We start from the raw sequence: 14,150 nt of genomic DNA on the forward strand, positions 1-14,150 counted from the left end.
AATTGAAATAATACATTTTAATGAAAAAACCTTCTCTTACATTATATAATATAGGTTGACATGTGAGTTTCGTAATATTATGCAACATACACAGTTATCTTCACTTTAATAGTGGTTTTAACAAGTAATTGATATTATTGGTATTCTAAGTGTGTGTTATTATATATCGTGTATATATATATATATATATATATATATATATATATATATATATATATATGTTCTGAATTAAACATACTCTTATATCATTTAGATTTCTTGTAATTATTTATTTATACAAATTATACTTTATGTTTATATAAAATGTTACTTTAACTATAAATTGATATAACTGTATATAATTAATGTTTCTAATATATGTGATCAAAATATATTTGCATTCTTTTATAATTTAAATCTTACTTTGTATTTGTGAGATTAAATATTAATATTAGCGAAGTTATATTAATCTTAAACTTTTAAAAAGTGAATGTTTTTTCAAAACAAAAAAAAAAGTTTTTCTTTCGCATATCAATTAGTTTATTTATTTTTTATATAGAAGAAAAGGAGAAAGGAAAGGAACAAGAGAAAAAAAAAACACATGAATCCAGAACAAACTCGTAGCGGCTACCAAACAAACGAGCTAATGTGGAAAAGACAAATATTTGCGAGACTGAAACAAAATCTTGAAAAGCTCTACTTTTATAAACCTTGTGGCTATACTATAGGAGTAGATATGTTGAAATTTATTTGCATGTTTAAATTTATTTTATATGAGTATTGAATTGAATATTATAATTGATATACTAGTTTGCTTAGTTATTTTTATTTTTGTTTGTTGTTTTATATGTTAATTTAAGTTTTATTTATTTTTTACGTTTAATTATATTTTAATATTTATTAACATTAAAATAAAAGAGAAGTCGTTGAAAAGAAAAAAAATATACAACAACATTAATATTATTTTATTACTCAATTATCTTTTAACCGTTCTTTATATATATATATATATATAATAAATTATCAATTATAATTATATAAAAATTTATTGATCCTTTAAAAAAAATAAAATTGCATTAATAATTATTGAAATTAGAATTTAATTTTTAAATTCAATTACAGTAGTATAATATTTAAGAATTTATATTATTTTAATTAATATAACTAATTATTTCAAATTTAAATATAAATGTAATGGAATCAAAAGTCAATCATTATATCTTAAAAAGTCTCACTGGTTAGCAATTTTCTTTCTTTTATAATTTCTTAAAAATAAATAATGATTAAAAATAAATTAGCTCTTAATAAATCATAAAAACATATTATGTAGAATATATTATTACCAATAGATATAAAAGTGTGATAAAAATACTAATAAGAATAAAAAATGTTAAGGATTATTTATGTAATCAAGTTTATTTTACTTAAAATATATTAAATTAAAAGACAACGAAAAATTGTTTCACTAGTATTGATGAAGGAAACAAAATGATAATGAAAAAAATAATAATAAAACGATTTTTTTTGTTATTCTTCCACTACTGTTTCCTTACGTTCGATAATTTGAAGAACTTGAATCCGCAAGTAAGCCATACAAAAACCAAATGACTGCATATTTGTTTGTATGGTTATACTTATACTTATGAAAGGATATTAAAACATGTTTCAATTAAACATGGCCCAGTAATAAACAACCGAATTCAGTGGTTTAATTTAATTATTATTTACCAATTTGAAATTTGGTTTACATAGTTTTTTCTGCATTTAATGCGAACGTGCTGAATTTGTGTGGTGCTGGGTCTTTGCTGGAACAATTGAACAGCACCACTACCATGGAAATACCGATTGATTCATGTAAGCCACAAAATATATATAAATAACCAGCATCATCATATGCAACAGATCATGCTGGGGTCTTTATAAAATTCCACAAAACAGCACAATAAATGTAAAGCTTTGGAATATATACAAATTCATTATTATATAATGAAGCGATTTGTGTGCGTGTAAAAGTCAATTGAAGCATTTAATTCAGATTATGTAGATGTTAGTGAGTGAGCTTGGATTTGAAGCAGTGATGGAGTTCCCTAAAATTAAAAAAATAATCTTATTTATTGCATTTAAATGCAATAAAGGACCATTCTCATCATGTCGCGTTTATACAACCGATTAATAAATGCAGGACCTACTCTTTCTATATATATATTTGGAAGAGAATAGAGGCAAGAACCACAAACACAAACGTAAAATGGAGTTGTGGAGTGTGGTGTTTGTGTGGTGTGTTTTGTGTTTCGGTTTTCTTCACACCGAAGCCATTGTTAAGCTCCGAGGAAACGAAACAATTCCAGCACTGATTTTATTCGGAGATTCGATCGTGGACACAGGCGCTAACAACAACTTAATCACAGCGTTTAAGAGCAATTTTCCTCCTTATGGAAGGGATTTCCATGGCGCCCAACCAACAGGAAGATTCAGCAATGGCAAGGTTCCTTCTGACTTCGTTGGTAACTATCATTCACGGAACGCTTTCACTTTCCTTCTTCTACTTCTTATCCGAAAACTCAAGAAAAAAATCTTTGTGGTCTTGACTTGGGTTTAAATTCCATTACTAATATTTATCACTTCTGATTTTGGATTATTAATCTGAACCAAACGTGCTTATTCAGCGGAAGAATTGGGAATCAACGAATATTTAGCAGCATACACGAGTCCAGGTTTGAAACCTGATGATATGTTGAAGGGAATCAACTTCGCTTCGGGTGGCACAGGATATGATCCTTTCACCGCACAACTTGCCGTAAAATTTTTCATGATATACATTTTTTTGTTTTCTCTTTGATTTCTCGTACTGTTCTATTACATTTTTCTTTTCTTTTTTCTATTAATGAAAATGAATGAAATCTTAATCGTTGGTATAATAGTCAGTGATACCGTTATCGGAGCAACTGGAGCAGTTCAAAGAATATATAGGAAAGCTGAAAGCAAATTTTGGAGAAGCGAAAACGAACTTCATCTTGTCCAAAAGTTTAGTTCTTGTGGTATCAAGCAGCAACGACATTGCCAACACCTATTTTGCATCTGGAATTAGAAAACTGGATTACGACGTTCCCAATTACACTGACATGTTAGTTCAATACGCCTCTTCTTTCGTTAAGGTAATCTCATACTCATTGAACGATAATCGTAAGATTAGGTATATCATTAGGTTAAATAATATTTGAATTTTTTGGTAGGAATTGTACGGTTTGGGGGTTAGGTATATCATTAGGTTAAATAATATTTGAATTTTTTGGTAGGAATTGTACGGTTTGGGGGTAAGGAGAATAGGAGTGTTTGGTGCACCTCCATTAGGATGCGTACCTTTCATGCGAACATTGTTTGGAGGTGTAGAAAGAGAATGCGGAGAGGAAATAAACATGGCGTCAAAACTGTTCAATTCTAAACTCTCTGCAGAGCTTCACAAGCTACAACGTCGAAATTGGCCTCAATCCAGGATTGTGTATATCCATATTTACGATCCTTTGCTGAATATCATTCAAAATCCAACCAAATATGGTAAATATTTTAAAGTTATTTTTGAACTTATGCAGGTTTGTTGAAATCATAAATGTTTTGGTTGAATTTCAGGATTAGAAGTTGTTGACAGGGGATGCTGCGGCACAGGGTCTGTAGAGGCAGGAATTCTGTGTAACCCGTTGGATCTGGAAACCTGCACAGATGATTCTAAATATGTGTTTTGGGACAGCTACCACCCCACGCAGAGGACGTATCAGATTCTTGTTGGTGAAATCCTCCACAGATATATAAACAACTTTTCTTGAAAGAATTCCCACCTAATTCTTGTTTATTGCCCTTAATTCTTAATTCTTTGTCTTCCATTTTAGATAAAACCGTCCCTTCGTTAGAGTTTCAATGCAAATATTTTGCTTAATTTGTTACAAGTTATATCTCTTCTCATATATGGTCCCAAGTCAAGATGACAACTTCAATTTTAGATAATGAACATGACTTGTGATTCTAATAAACAATTATGAAATATATAAATTAAGTTTACTAACTACTTTGCTTGGTATTAAAAGGTAGCCTACCACACTTGGGAAAATAATGTACTAATATTTTTGTTCATCCTCTATTATTGGTTTTTTTTTTCTTTTTGTATTTTCTTTTGTTAGTTAAATCCAAATGGGTTGGTACCATCTATTTTAAGTTAAACTTTAATGGGCAGATGGATTGAACAAATTATAAAATTCAGAATCATGCATTTTGGTTAATCCATGTTGTCTTTTTAGTGTAAGCAATTTGGTTAATGATATTATCACTTCTCTTCACACTTTGAGGTTAGAGTTTGATGTAATCATTGCACAATCATATCACATGCCTTAACATTAAAGAGGATTGGATGGAGTAGATGGATGTTTCAGTGTACTTATTATGTATATAATCGTAGATATCAAAATTTCATATTTTATTGTAAATCAATTTTTTTATCATAGTCTTATGATTTAAAAAACAAAATTGTATTCAGAATATAAATCTGAATGAGAGACAATGAGTAAATTTGGAAAGAAAATATGTAAATAAAATTATTTGAAATAAAAATGACAAAAAAAAAAGAGCAAAAGTTTTGAAACAGTATAAGTGATATACTTGATTTAATAATCACCTAATAATAAGAATGGTCCCATTTTATTATATTGTCATAGTTTTCCATTCCTTTCAATTTTTTTTTATATTTGCTTATTTAAAATTAAACAGTACATTTAAAGAAAAAAAATAAATATAGAATTGTTTGGATTAACAAAAATATTATAATACATGAAGAGATTTAAAATAAAATTTTATAAAAATTATCGATTAGATAGGTTTGATAAATTTAAAAAATATATTTTAATTGACAAAAATAAAATATTATTATTTTTCTCTTAATCACAAAAATAATTTAAAATAATATATAATTAATATTAATTATATTAAATGAAAATATTTTATTGTTATATAAAAAATCGATTCTCTTATATGTTATAATATATAAATAATTGATTATTTCTATGACAAAATTTTAATGGATTATGGTTTAATTATGACAGGAGAAAATCTATTATCCTCTTTGTCTTCTGGAATTATGAAACTTAAACAGAATTAATTCTCTAATTTTCATAATTGATTTTGCCTTCATGTTTACTTATTTTCTCCTTAAAAATATTTTCTGAAGCCGAAAAGTACCTCACTCTTCTATCATTTATAGGATCATACATGTAATTTTGGCCGATGTGACTTTCTCTCTCCATCTTCTCGATCTTGCAATGAACCTTTGGGAAGACTTATCCACAAATCAGCATTTTCAAGATGATGGAAGCAAACCCAGTTGACACTTCCTCTTTCTCACTTTTTTTTTTTATATTGACATTTTTTTTCTAATTTTATTCTTTAAGTATTTTTTTAAAAATTTAACTATATTTTATTTAAGCACTTTTTAATTTAATTATTTTTAAATAAAATAAACAAATAATATTTATAAACTTAATCAAAACTATCTACAATTAAATTATACAAATTATTTATATTTATTTTAATATTTATAATTTTAATTTTTTTTTACAATAAAAGATTTACATAATACGCTTAGTAACGATCTGACTACAAATATATAGCACATAGCTAATGTATATCTCAGAAATTATTTATTTATATATAGGAATTAGCTAATTGTTATTATAATTAAGTATAATAAAAAAATTCTCATACTAATAAGCCCGAGTTTAACAAATTAAATTTATTTATAATAACTAATTTAAGTTACCTTTCAAGACCTTCAGCATCACCTTTACTTTTTATTTCTTTCTGTCTTAATCTATATATAAGTTAACTTACTTTAAATTAAATAGTACTTCTTTTATAATTTTAATTAATGGATCAAACTTAGAATAAAATAAGTTCAATACTCAATTAAGAGTTTTATTATTTAGAGTGTTGCATTACTCTTATCGATGCCTGTAGCGGAACAACTTAGGTTTTTGTTGGTTGAGTTCCGTGGATAACAACAATGGAAGCGGTGTTGGAGAAACTCAATGCCATCACCAAATCCGGCAAAGAAATTGTTGACGGCGTTTTTCGTCGCCGCAATCCGGTATTCTCTCTCATGTTTTGGGTTTATGCAACTTCTTTAGCATTTATTCATAATGTGTAATGGTAATTTCAGATTGAAATCCTTAAACGGTTGCAGAGAGAAGCGTTTTCTGATATTATGAAACTCAGAGACAGGCAAGAGAAGGTTGAGCGGGTCCTCTCTTTCTATCAGTCCAACAAAGGAGGGCCCTTTCAAGAGTCCTTCACTCACGTGAGAGGTCACCTCGATTTTTTGGGTTCTCTGTTGTTGCTGAGTGATGTTAATCAGCAGAACTTAGATGCTGTAGATAAGTGTGGAATCAGAACAGGGGTTGATTCAAGGTTCATTTTTGAAACAACAATTGGGGAGAAATGTTCTGGTGCTGCTGAGTTTGTGGCCATTCATGGAGGCAGGGAAAATTGCGATGAAAAGCCTCTTTCTCTCTCCAAGCTTAGTTTTACAGCGAATGTCAATGATTGGTTCTCTCTGGTGGTTATGCCTATAGGTGCCCGGGGCAGAGATGTTGCAATTGCTTCCAATTCTTTTGATCAGGTTCTGTTTACTTTTGTATGTTTCTCTTATGTGGTGGCTAGCTTTTAATTTGCCATTTTCTTTTCCCTTGAAATTAGAAGCGAGAAAGCCAGGAATGGTTTTTCAATATGAAGCCTATTCCTGAATTCTCACCTAAGGAACAACAATCTGATCAGACCATAGAAGTTAAATATAGTTAGAGACTGCAAGTTCAACAGATTGTCCCATTTGGGTAAAAATATTGAAAAGCCTCAAAACAACATACTAGTCGTTAGAAACACAGAGGCTAGCCTTGAAAAATTTGCAGCAAAATGTCATCTTAACTGTGGATGTGACTTATCCGAAAAACACGTGGATCGTTATTCAGGTGTCAAGTTATGTGTCTACGTAGATGAATTATGAATGGTTTACTTTTCCTGCCTTTCCTTTTATCTGGATTTGCATTTATGAACTATGAATAGTTCTTTTAAACTGCAAATGCTATATTGTTTGAATCTTTGGCTTGTTTGCTGATATATCCATCTTTTCTCTACCCTTTCCTAATTTGGCTATTGATATGCTGACAAGGTGTAGTGCTGCATTTAGGTTGGAGAAGGGTTTACTGATTTTTCCTATTTTGGACCACCACTTCTCCGTTTGCACAATGGTACTGCTATAGGCATAACTGTGAGAAAGTCAAATATTATTGCTTCATTGGCTCAACATGCAACTGGTCTGCAAATTCCACATACATCTAGCACCTTTGGGCAACTTCTGTATCAATTTTCTAGAGGAACAAAACTGTCTATTTTGGGATTTCATCGCATGCCTTTATCATCAAAGAGACTAGGAAATTTTGGCGCTTTTACCTTTCCAATAGTATTGTCAAAGCAAAATGAAGTTTCTGAGGCAGCACCACCTAAAGTATTGTCATCAACTGGAATACGCACTTCGGGTGGTTCTATTGCCTTGATGGCGGAGTCCGAAATTGATGGTTTTGGAAAACTTGGGGGTTGGTTCGAGATGAACAAATTAAATCCCCAATCTGTACAATTCGGTTTAAACTTATCTGATGATTCAGAAGATTCATTAGGCTGGGGTATGAGTCTCAGTAGATTCATAGTAAATTCAGAAAATGAGGCTCATTTTCAGGCTGAATCCTACCTAAGATTTAACATGGGTAATAAATTTTGCTTGAAGCCAGGCGTTGTATTGGGAACAGATGGGAAATCTAAAATAGCTGCTTTAATGCTTCGATCTAATTGGTCCCTTTGATGACTGTAGTGTATTTTCTTGATGAGTTGAGTTCTCACTTTTTTTTTAATCAGGTGTATATGACTTGTTAGTCTATTATATTCATTTATTTGATTCAAAGTATGTTTGTTTTATGCAAAATGTATTTGGGAGTGAACTGATGATGTTTATCATTAGTTGTTCACAGTGGACATATATAAGTTTTTGGTTTTACATCAAAATGTAATTTGCAAAAACAGTATTTTTATATGAAATCTTCAGAACATTTAAACCACTAATTTTATGTTTTTTAAAATACATTTTAACTCATAACATAAATTATATCAGTAAGGTGTCAACTTTGAAATGAATATCATTTGCTTGCTTGTAAGGCATATCAGCTTTTAACTTCAATTTTCCTCGCTGATTGAAGGTGTGACTCTATCTCTGTTTAAAACAACGTTGAACAATCTAAAGGGCAAACAAATAATAAGAATTGCGACTAGAGAGTAGGCATCATTCATGAAGAACTTAGATTGCATTTATTCATCCCTGTTTTTGTTTTACTATTTTGTCAATACAAAAGGAATTCGAACTGCATATTTGTCGTTGGTCCAAGTAACGGATCCAAACAAATCGTTCTCTAAGGATTTCGAAGCTGAGAAAATAACCTCGTAGCTTAGTTTTTTACTACTCTTTGTAAATTGGAGTTTATCTGGAGTTACTGTGACTTTTACATTACTCGGAGCGTCCACAGTGAGAGAGTACACTGTTTCATCTTCTTCACCAACATTTGTGACAGTTCTAGTCACACTCACATTTCCTTTGCCAGTGATGTTCACTGCAATGGAAGGGTAGTTGATGTTGGAGATGAGATCAAAACTGGAATCCTCAGGGCAACTGAAATTCTTAGAGGCAGATCTGGAGATGATCTTAATCTCGCTTATGTTAAATCCAGCGTAACACAAAAAGTTCAAGTAGTCAACGGTGTCAGTTTCGTAAACCAGCCCTGGTTTTAACGACTCAGATGTTGTTATTCCCCCTGCCCCATAGTCATAAGGTGTGGCTAACTCTTCCGAATCATTTCTTATGGGCATCTTGAGGTTGTCGTTTTGAATTGCTGCATATGCATAGAACGATGAAAATTATACATTATGAGTTATTGTTACCCTTAAGAAATCACAGGAAATTGAATGTAATCTGCTGTTTATATATATATATATATATATATATATATATATATATATATATATATATATATATATATATATATTCATGAAATGGGTGACCTGAAGTCATTATGGCAGATTTGATTGCAGAGGGACTCAAAGTGGGGTTGTGTGTTTTAACACTGCATGCAAGCCCTGAAACATGTGGAGTGGCCATGGAAGTCCCTGAGATAATGTTGTACAGTGATGGCTTTCTTCCTTTCGGAACACCCACTATGGCTTTTTTACTCCATGCAGCGAAAATGTTTGCTCCTGGTGCTAAAATATCAGGCTGCAGAGAAAGAAGAAAAGTTTTGTTCACTGTTTAAGCATTGAGCCTCATGATATGTGAATCCTATCATCAAATCATATATACCTTGAGAATATTGCTCGAAAGCGTCGAAGGTCCTCTTGATGAAAAGCTTGGCACCATTGGAGCAGGCTTATAATCAAGAACTGTTTTTGTGCTTAGTATTGTTCCCAGTGGGTTGCTTCGCATTGTAAGGATAAACAATTAAACTAATCTGTGATAAAAGCAAATTGTAAAATTGAGCAACAGTGTTTGCTTATGATTCTTACCTGGTTGATGTGATATAGTTGAGGATTGAGACGCCATATTTTGGATAAATCACTGTTACTGGGAAGTCACCGAAATTCTCTGCGATTGACCCATATACATCGGTAATCAAAACCAGACCTTTTCCTCCCAACTTCTTAATTTCCGAACTGTCGCCACTGGGGCCAACACAAACCACTATTTTCCCTTTCACTTTTTCTCCATCTAATGAACCTGACTCACATTCTCTGCATGTAACAAATGATTTATTTTTGTTCGGTGTGAGTGGTTTTGAATCTTAAATATACCTGATCAAAATACACTTTTTTTAGGTTGTCGAATTCCGAACCTCGATTGTTTCGGAGTTTATAAGTTATGAGCATTTGACTACTTTTACGTTTGAGGCATAATGTTTAAGAAACTTAGAAAGTGGAGTCTCATTTTAGAAGATAATTTCAGTTTAATCTTTAGTTGATGGAAGCAGTAAAAATGAAAGACAAGTCCTATTTTAAATCACGGTTTCTTTAAATTAAAAAAACAAAGATTTATAAGAAAATCCATTTCACTAAATTATCTAAAATATGTATCTATAGAAATATAAAAATTCCATTGGCATTGCTTATGTATTTCATCTGTACGTACCTGGCATCAGCTACGGTGCTTTTCTTTGTCTTGGCAAGCTCACCAGATATGATTGAATACTCGGGAGAACTTTTGAGATTAGAGAAGTTTATAGCTCTACCCTAAAGATTAATAATCATCAATCGCGAACAAAAATTATATTAGTTTCACCCAACTAATCCAAAATACTAACAAGAAAAATAAAAGTTCAAATTTTTTATAAAAAATATCTAATGGTGATTTTTTAAGTCATTATAAACGCCTATGATGTATTGAATATTTCACGTGATTTTAAAATGAATTATAAACATACATTTTCTTAACATTTACTGAAAAAACTATATATTTTTACTTTTTCTACTTATTCATCTCGCTTATTTTATATTTTAAAATGAAAGTGTACTTTTGTTTACTAAGTGTAAAGTAGAAAATGTGATCTTTGTATTATCACCTAATTTTAATGCAGAAAAAAAAAAGTTTAACTTTCATTATCTTAATAATTTTTTTCATTTATTTTATAGGTGCAGTTGAAGAACGAGGAGAAGGATATGAAGTTGAAAGAAAAACGTACCTTGATGGTCCTGTTATCACCCAAAACGAGGTCGGACTCGAAATCCCGGTCGATGGTAGAAGCTGCAACCGTAAAAATCCAAGGCGCGTCGTTCACAACCGTATACGATTCCGGTCCCGAATTGCCGGCGGCGCAGACCACCAGAATGCCGCGCTCCACGGCGTGGAATGCGCCGATGGAAACGGGATCGTCAAGCAATTCTTTTTGGCTCCCGGGGGACGGACCCAGCGACAGCGACAGCACATCCACTCCGTCGGCAATGGCATCGTCAAACGCCGCCAAAATGGCCTCCCCACGACATCCCCCGCCAAAACACGCTTTGTAAATCGCCAACCTAGATTCTGGGGACCCACCCTTTGCGTCCCCCGCCGCCAGATCATAGAACGACACGTTTCTCACGACGGAACCCACCGCCGTCGACGCCACGTGGGTCCCATGGCCATCATAATCCCTTGGCGTGTGGGACCCCTCGCCCTCCTCATCATCAGTATAATACCTCGCCCCGATTAGCTTCCTAATCAAATAACCAAAATGAAAACAAAGCTAAATCGTTTTTCTGGTAATAACACCAAAATCTGACTTTATTTATTTTCATTTCCAATCTTTATGGTGGACTCGTGTGTGTCTCCTAGAATTATCAGGTGACGGTGTAACATCATATCCAATGACTCGTTTTTTCATTTATTTATATAAATTTTAAAATTTAAATACGTGACTTTTATAACAGGTGCAATTTCATTTCATGACCATAATTTATGGTGTGACTGAGATTTCAGTATACTAATACTACCTGTTACAATTGGAGGAATTGAAGTCACGCGTTGTCACGCACGTGCCTTTCCAACGGGGCGGAATCGGACCCATTCCCTCGTCGTTAAAACTCGCATCCTCTGGCCATATCCCTGAAAATTCCCTCTAGCTTATTAATTAAATGATTTAACAAATACATATACAGGACAATAACATGTACTTATATTTTCATATCATTTGTTATTAGTTGTTCTAACCTGTGTCTATGACGCCAAGGATAACGTCTGAGGAAGAAGAAAAACCGGAGAGCGTGTTTGGTTTGGTGTCCACTTTGACACGAGTTTGGTGTGTGAGAAAATCCCAGGAACGAGTTGTGTGGAGCTTCAGAATGGGGTCAGGGAAAACAGACACAACACCAGGTTTCTGAGCGATTGAATCTGCCTCCTCTTTTGATAAACGAGCTGCGAACCCTGAGAAACCATGCTTGTAGTTTCGTACCAGAGCATTCTCATCCCTTCATTCGCATTAAGTTAAATATATGAAACATATCATAAAATTAATCAAATACTTGTTGCCCACATAATTAATTAAGGTACCTCTTCAGCACCGAATTAAGAATCTGAGCATGGTCATTCCGAAGAGAAGCATTTGTTGAATCCGCAGCTCCCATATAGACGATGTAAACCTGTTTAGAGTTGGTACCATGGTTATTAACTTTCCTTGCCGATGACCTTGACGCTCCAAAACACAGCAACAGAATGCAGAACAAATGCAACAGAAGTGTGTTCTTTTCCATGTTTTATCAGTTGGTGTTCTCTGAACACATACGTTGTTGCACTCAGTGGTGTGCTTTTGCATCACCCTCGCGTGGTATATATATAATGCCTTGGGTCTAGTTCATTGGGTGCTGAGTTTGTGTCAGCATTGATCAGCAGCGATTGCGATTTACTGTTGAAGAAAAAGTAGAATGTGCGATGGTAGCATGATCGTGTGCTTATTCCTTACGCGCATTGCAATTACCCGTTAAGCACTCAGTCCATGCAAAGTGTTTGATAGAGGAAAATTTTGGTGTTGGTGCCAACCACCTTAATATTCCAAAACTGGTGGTAGCATGCAGTTAGTAACATGTGATGCCATATGACAAGATTTCATTATAAAGAAGGAATTAAGGTAATCTACCGCGCTAGTTACAACTCTTTTCGAAATTAAGTGTCCCTTCTGTGGATTTTATAATGAATAAATATGGTTACCCAATGAACACGGTAGATAACCCAACCATGTCGCCATGTGATTCATCTGAGCGAAAAAGATTCCTTAACTTACATGGTTGCATTCATACCTTCCACACTATCCCTTTCATCTTTGCTATCATAGCATTACTGTCCCGGGGATTTATCAATTTTGGTTTCCGTATTTTATTTATTTATTTTTCAATTAGAAGTTATTATAGTACTTTTCAAAATTATAAAATAAATTATTCAAAGTTATTGTGGTTATTAATCTCCACACTTTACAAAAACATTTTTTATAATTGTTTTCAAAGATAAAGCTGATATTAGTTACCTGAATTCCAGTTGAGAGCTTAAATTTTAAAAAATACATATATTTTTCAATTTGATTTAGATAATAATAATAACTAATATATTTATAAAGTATCATTAAAATAAAAATAATTACAAATAAATATTATTTTATATTTATATGTATAGATATTGTGAGTAAATACTGATTAGTTACAAAATATATTAATATATTATAAGTAAAATTATTTTACATTAAGTTTAAATAATGTAAAGAAAAAGGAAAAAAAGAATAATACTTAATTTTAATATTATAGATAATTTAGATATATAATAACTAGTAATTCTTCAGAGATAAACTTTCTACTGGCATGTTATAGAATAATCAATTTTGATATATATGAAAAATCATGTATAAACACGTAAATTATAATTATTTTTAATAAAAATACAGCTTTAAAAAATATTATTTCAAAATGAATAAAAGTATATCACTTGAATAATTGAGTACCCGCAAAGATAAAAAACAGATGTAACATAGTAATATTTATCCAAAATATATTTAAACTTAATATTAATGATTACAAATAGGTCTAAGTGATGATGCAAATAGATTAGATATAGTTTGTAGAAAAGAGAGTTGAAAGATGGAATGTTATGGATGTTTACAACCTTCCTTCAATAATTAACTCTTATATAATGACTTAAGATTTATTCTTAAAATAACTTTTGAGAAATTAACGGCATAAAATCTTATATCAATAATATATAGAAATTAAACTGGCAGTGTTTAGACAAGGGGATGAAAGAGAGAATAAAATTGGGAATTAATAATTACGCGGCGAATTGTTTCTTCTTTCTGCTGAAATTGTTGTCGCATTAGACATATTACAGATATTCATTTTTTCCTTAAGAGAATTTGAAGGTGTTATTAGTTTGGTTTCTCAATCTCAAATCTTCAAATGCTGCATTCACATGCATATTTTCATTTTTTTTTTCTGCTATAAAAATTAATCAGAACTATACATGACTCTGGTGTTATTGTTCCAGCTGATTGATTAATCAATTAATTAATAGAGAATAAAATGTCCCAAAT

General features: G+C 31.7%; 3 protein-coding genes across 4 annotated transcripts; 2 read left to right on the forward strand and 1 right to left on the reverse strand.

Moving 5' to 3' along the window:
* The first annotated feature begins 2,193 nt into the window (after positions 1–2,193).
* On the forward strand, positions 2,194–3,920 carry LOC114164599 (GDSL esterase/lipase At3g14820-like). The gene is made up of 5 exons (XM_028049324.2): positions 2,194–2,483; positions 2,646–2,776; positions 2,901–3,134; positions 3,276–3,534; positions 3,607–3,920. Exons 1-5 carry the CDS (start codon positions 2,228–2,230, stop codon positions 3,798–3,800), a joined length of 1,074 nt encoding a protein of 357 aa, XP_027905125.1. The 5' UTR covers positions 2,194–2,227; the 3' UTR covers positions 3,801–3,920.
* Positions 3,921–5,893: 1,973 nt separating this feature from the next.
* On the forward strand, positions 5,894–7,919 carry LOC114163237 (GDSL esterase/lipase). Of its 2 annotated transcripts, none has more exons than XM_028047419.2 (3): positions 5,894–6,106; positions 6,203–6,637; positions 7,202–7,919. In XM_028047419.2, the coding sequence occupies exons 1-3, from the start codon at positions 6,023–6,025 to the stop codon at positions 7,868–7,870; spliced, it is 1,188 nt and encodes a 395-aa protein (XP_027903220.1). In that variant the 5' UTR covers positions 5,894–6,022; the 3' UTR covers positions 7,871–7,919. The 2 variants fall into 2 exon arrangements, with proteins under 2 accessions (XP_027903220.1, XP_027903218.1); XM_028047417.2 differs by having other exon boundaries at positions 5,902–6,106; positions 6,179–6,637.
* A 428-nt stretch (positions 7,920–8,347) lies between these two features.
* LOC114163236 (CO(2)-response secreted protease-like) lies at positions 8,348–12,393 on the reverse strand. The gene is made up of 9 exons (XM_028047416.2): positions 12,131–12,393; positions 11,792–12,048; positions 11,575–11,686; positions 10,785–11,298; positions 10,235–10,335; positions 9,616–9,840; positions 9,413–9,527; positions 9,118–9,328; positions 8,348–8,948 (listed from the first exon to the last, which is right to left on the reverse strand). Exons 1-9 carry the CDS (start codon positions 12,328–12,330, stop codon positions 8,395–8,397), a joined length of 2,289 nt encoding a protein of 762 aa, XP_027903217.1. The 5' UTR covers positions 12,331–12,393; the 3' UTR covers positions 8,348–8,394.
* Positions 12,394–14,150: the final 1,757 nt, after the last annotated feature.

This window comes from Vigna unguiculata, chromosome 9 (assembly GCF_037176805.1).
Source record: "Vigna unguiculata cultivar grain cowpea cultivar isolate G323 ecotype 2 chromosome 9, ASM3717680v1, whole genome shotgun sequence".
NCBI lineage: Eukaryota > Viridiplantae > Streptophyta > Magnoliopsida > Fabales > Fabaceae > Vigna > Vigna unguiculata.

What these genes read in the sequence shown, in the direction of transcription:
- LOC114164599 (XM_028049324.2), top strand. Translation starts at nt 2,228, where the DNA reads ATGGAGTTGTGGAGTGTGGTGTTTGTGTGGTGTGTTTTGTGTTTCGGT. An exon ending in CTTTCACCGCACAACTTGCC is followed by an intron (nt 2,777 to 2,900) that starts GTAAAATTTTTC and finishes TTGGTATAATAG; the next exon opens with TCAGTGATACCGTTATCGGA. An exon ending in TCAAAATCCAACCAAATATG is followed by an intron (nt 3,535 to 3,606) that starts GTAAATATTTTA and finishes GTTGAATTTCAG; the next exon opens with GATTAGAAGTTGTTGACAGG.
- LOC114163237 (XM_028047417.2), top strand. Translation starts at nt 6,023, where the DNA reads ATGGAAGCGGTGTTGGAGAAACTCAATGCCATCACCAAATCCGGCAAA. An exon ending in TTTTTCGTCGCCGCAATCCG is followed by an intron (nt 6,107 to 6,178) that starts GTATTCTCTCTC and finishes TGGTAATTTCAG; the next exon opens with ATTGAAATCCTTAAACGGTT. An exon ending in CTTCCAATTCTTTTGATCAG is followed by an intron (nt 6,638 to 7,201) that starts GTTCTGTTTACT and finishes TGCTGCATTTAG; the next exon opens with GTTGGAGAAGGGTTTACTGA.
- LOC114163236 (XM_028047416.2), bottom strand. Translation starts at nt 12,330, where the DNA reads ATGGAAAAGAACACACTTCTGTTGCATTTGTTCTGCATTCTGTTGCTG. An exon ending in AATTCCTCCAATTGTAACAG is followed by an intron (nt 11,299 to 11,574) that starts GTAGTATTAGTA and finishes TTATTTGATTAG; the next exon opens with GAAGCTAATCGGGGCGAGGT. An exon ending in ATCTGCCATAATGACTTCAG is followed by an intron (nt 8,949 to 9,117) that starts GTCACCCATTTC and finishes ATGCATATGCAG; the next exon opens with CAATTCAAAACGACAACCTC.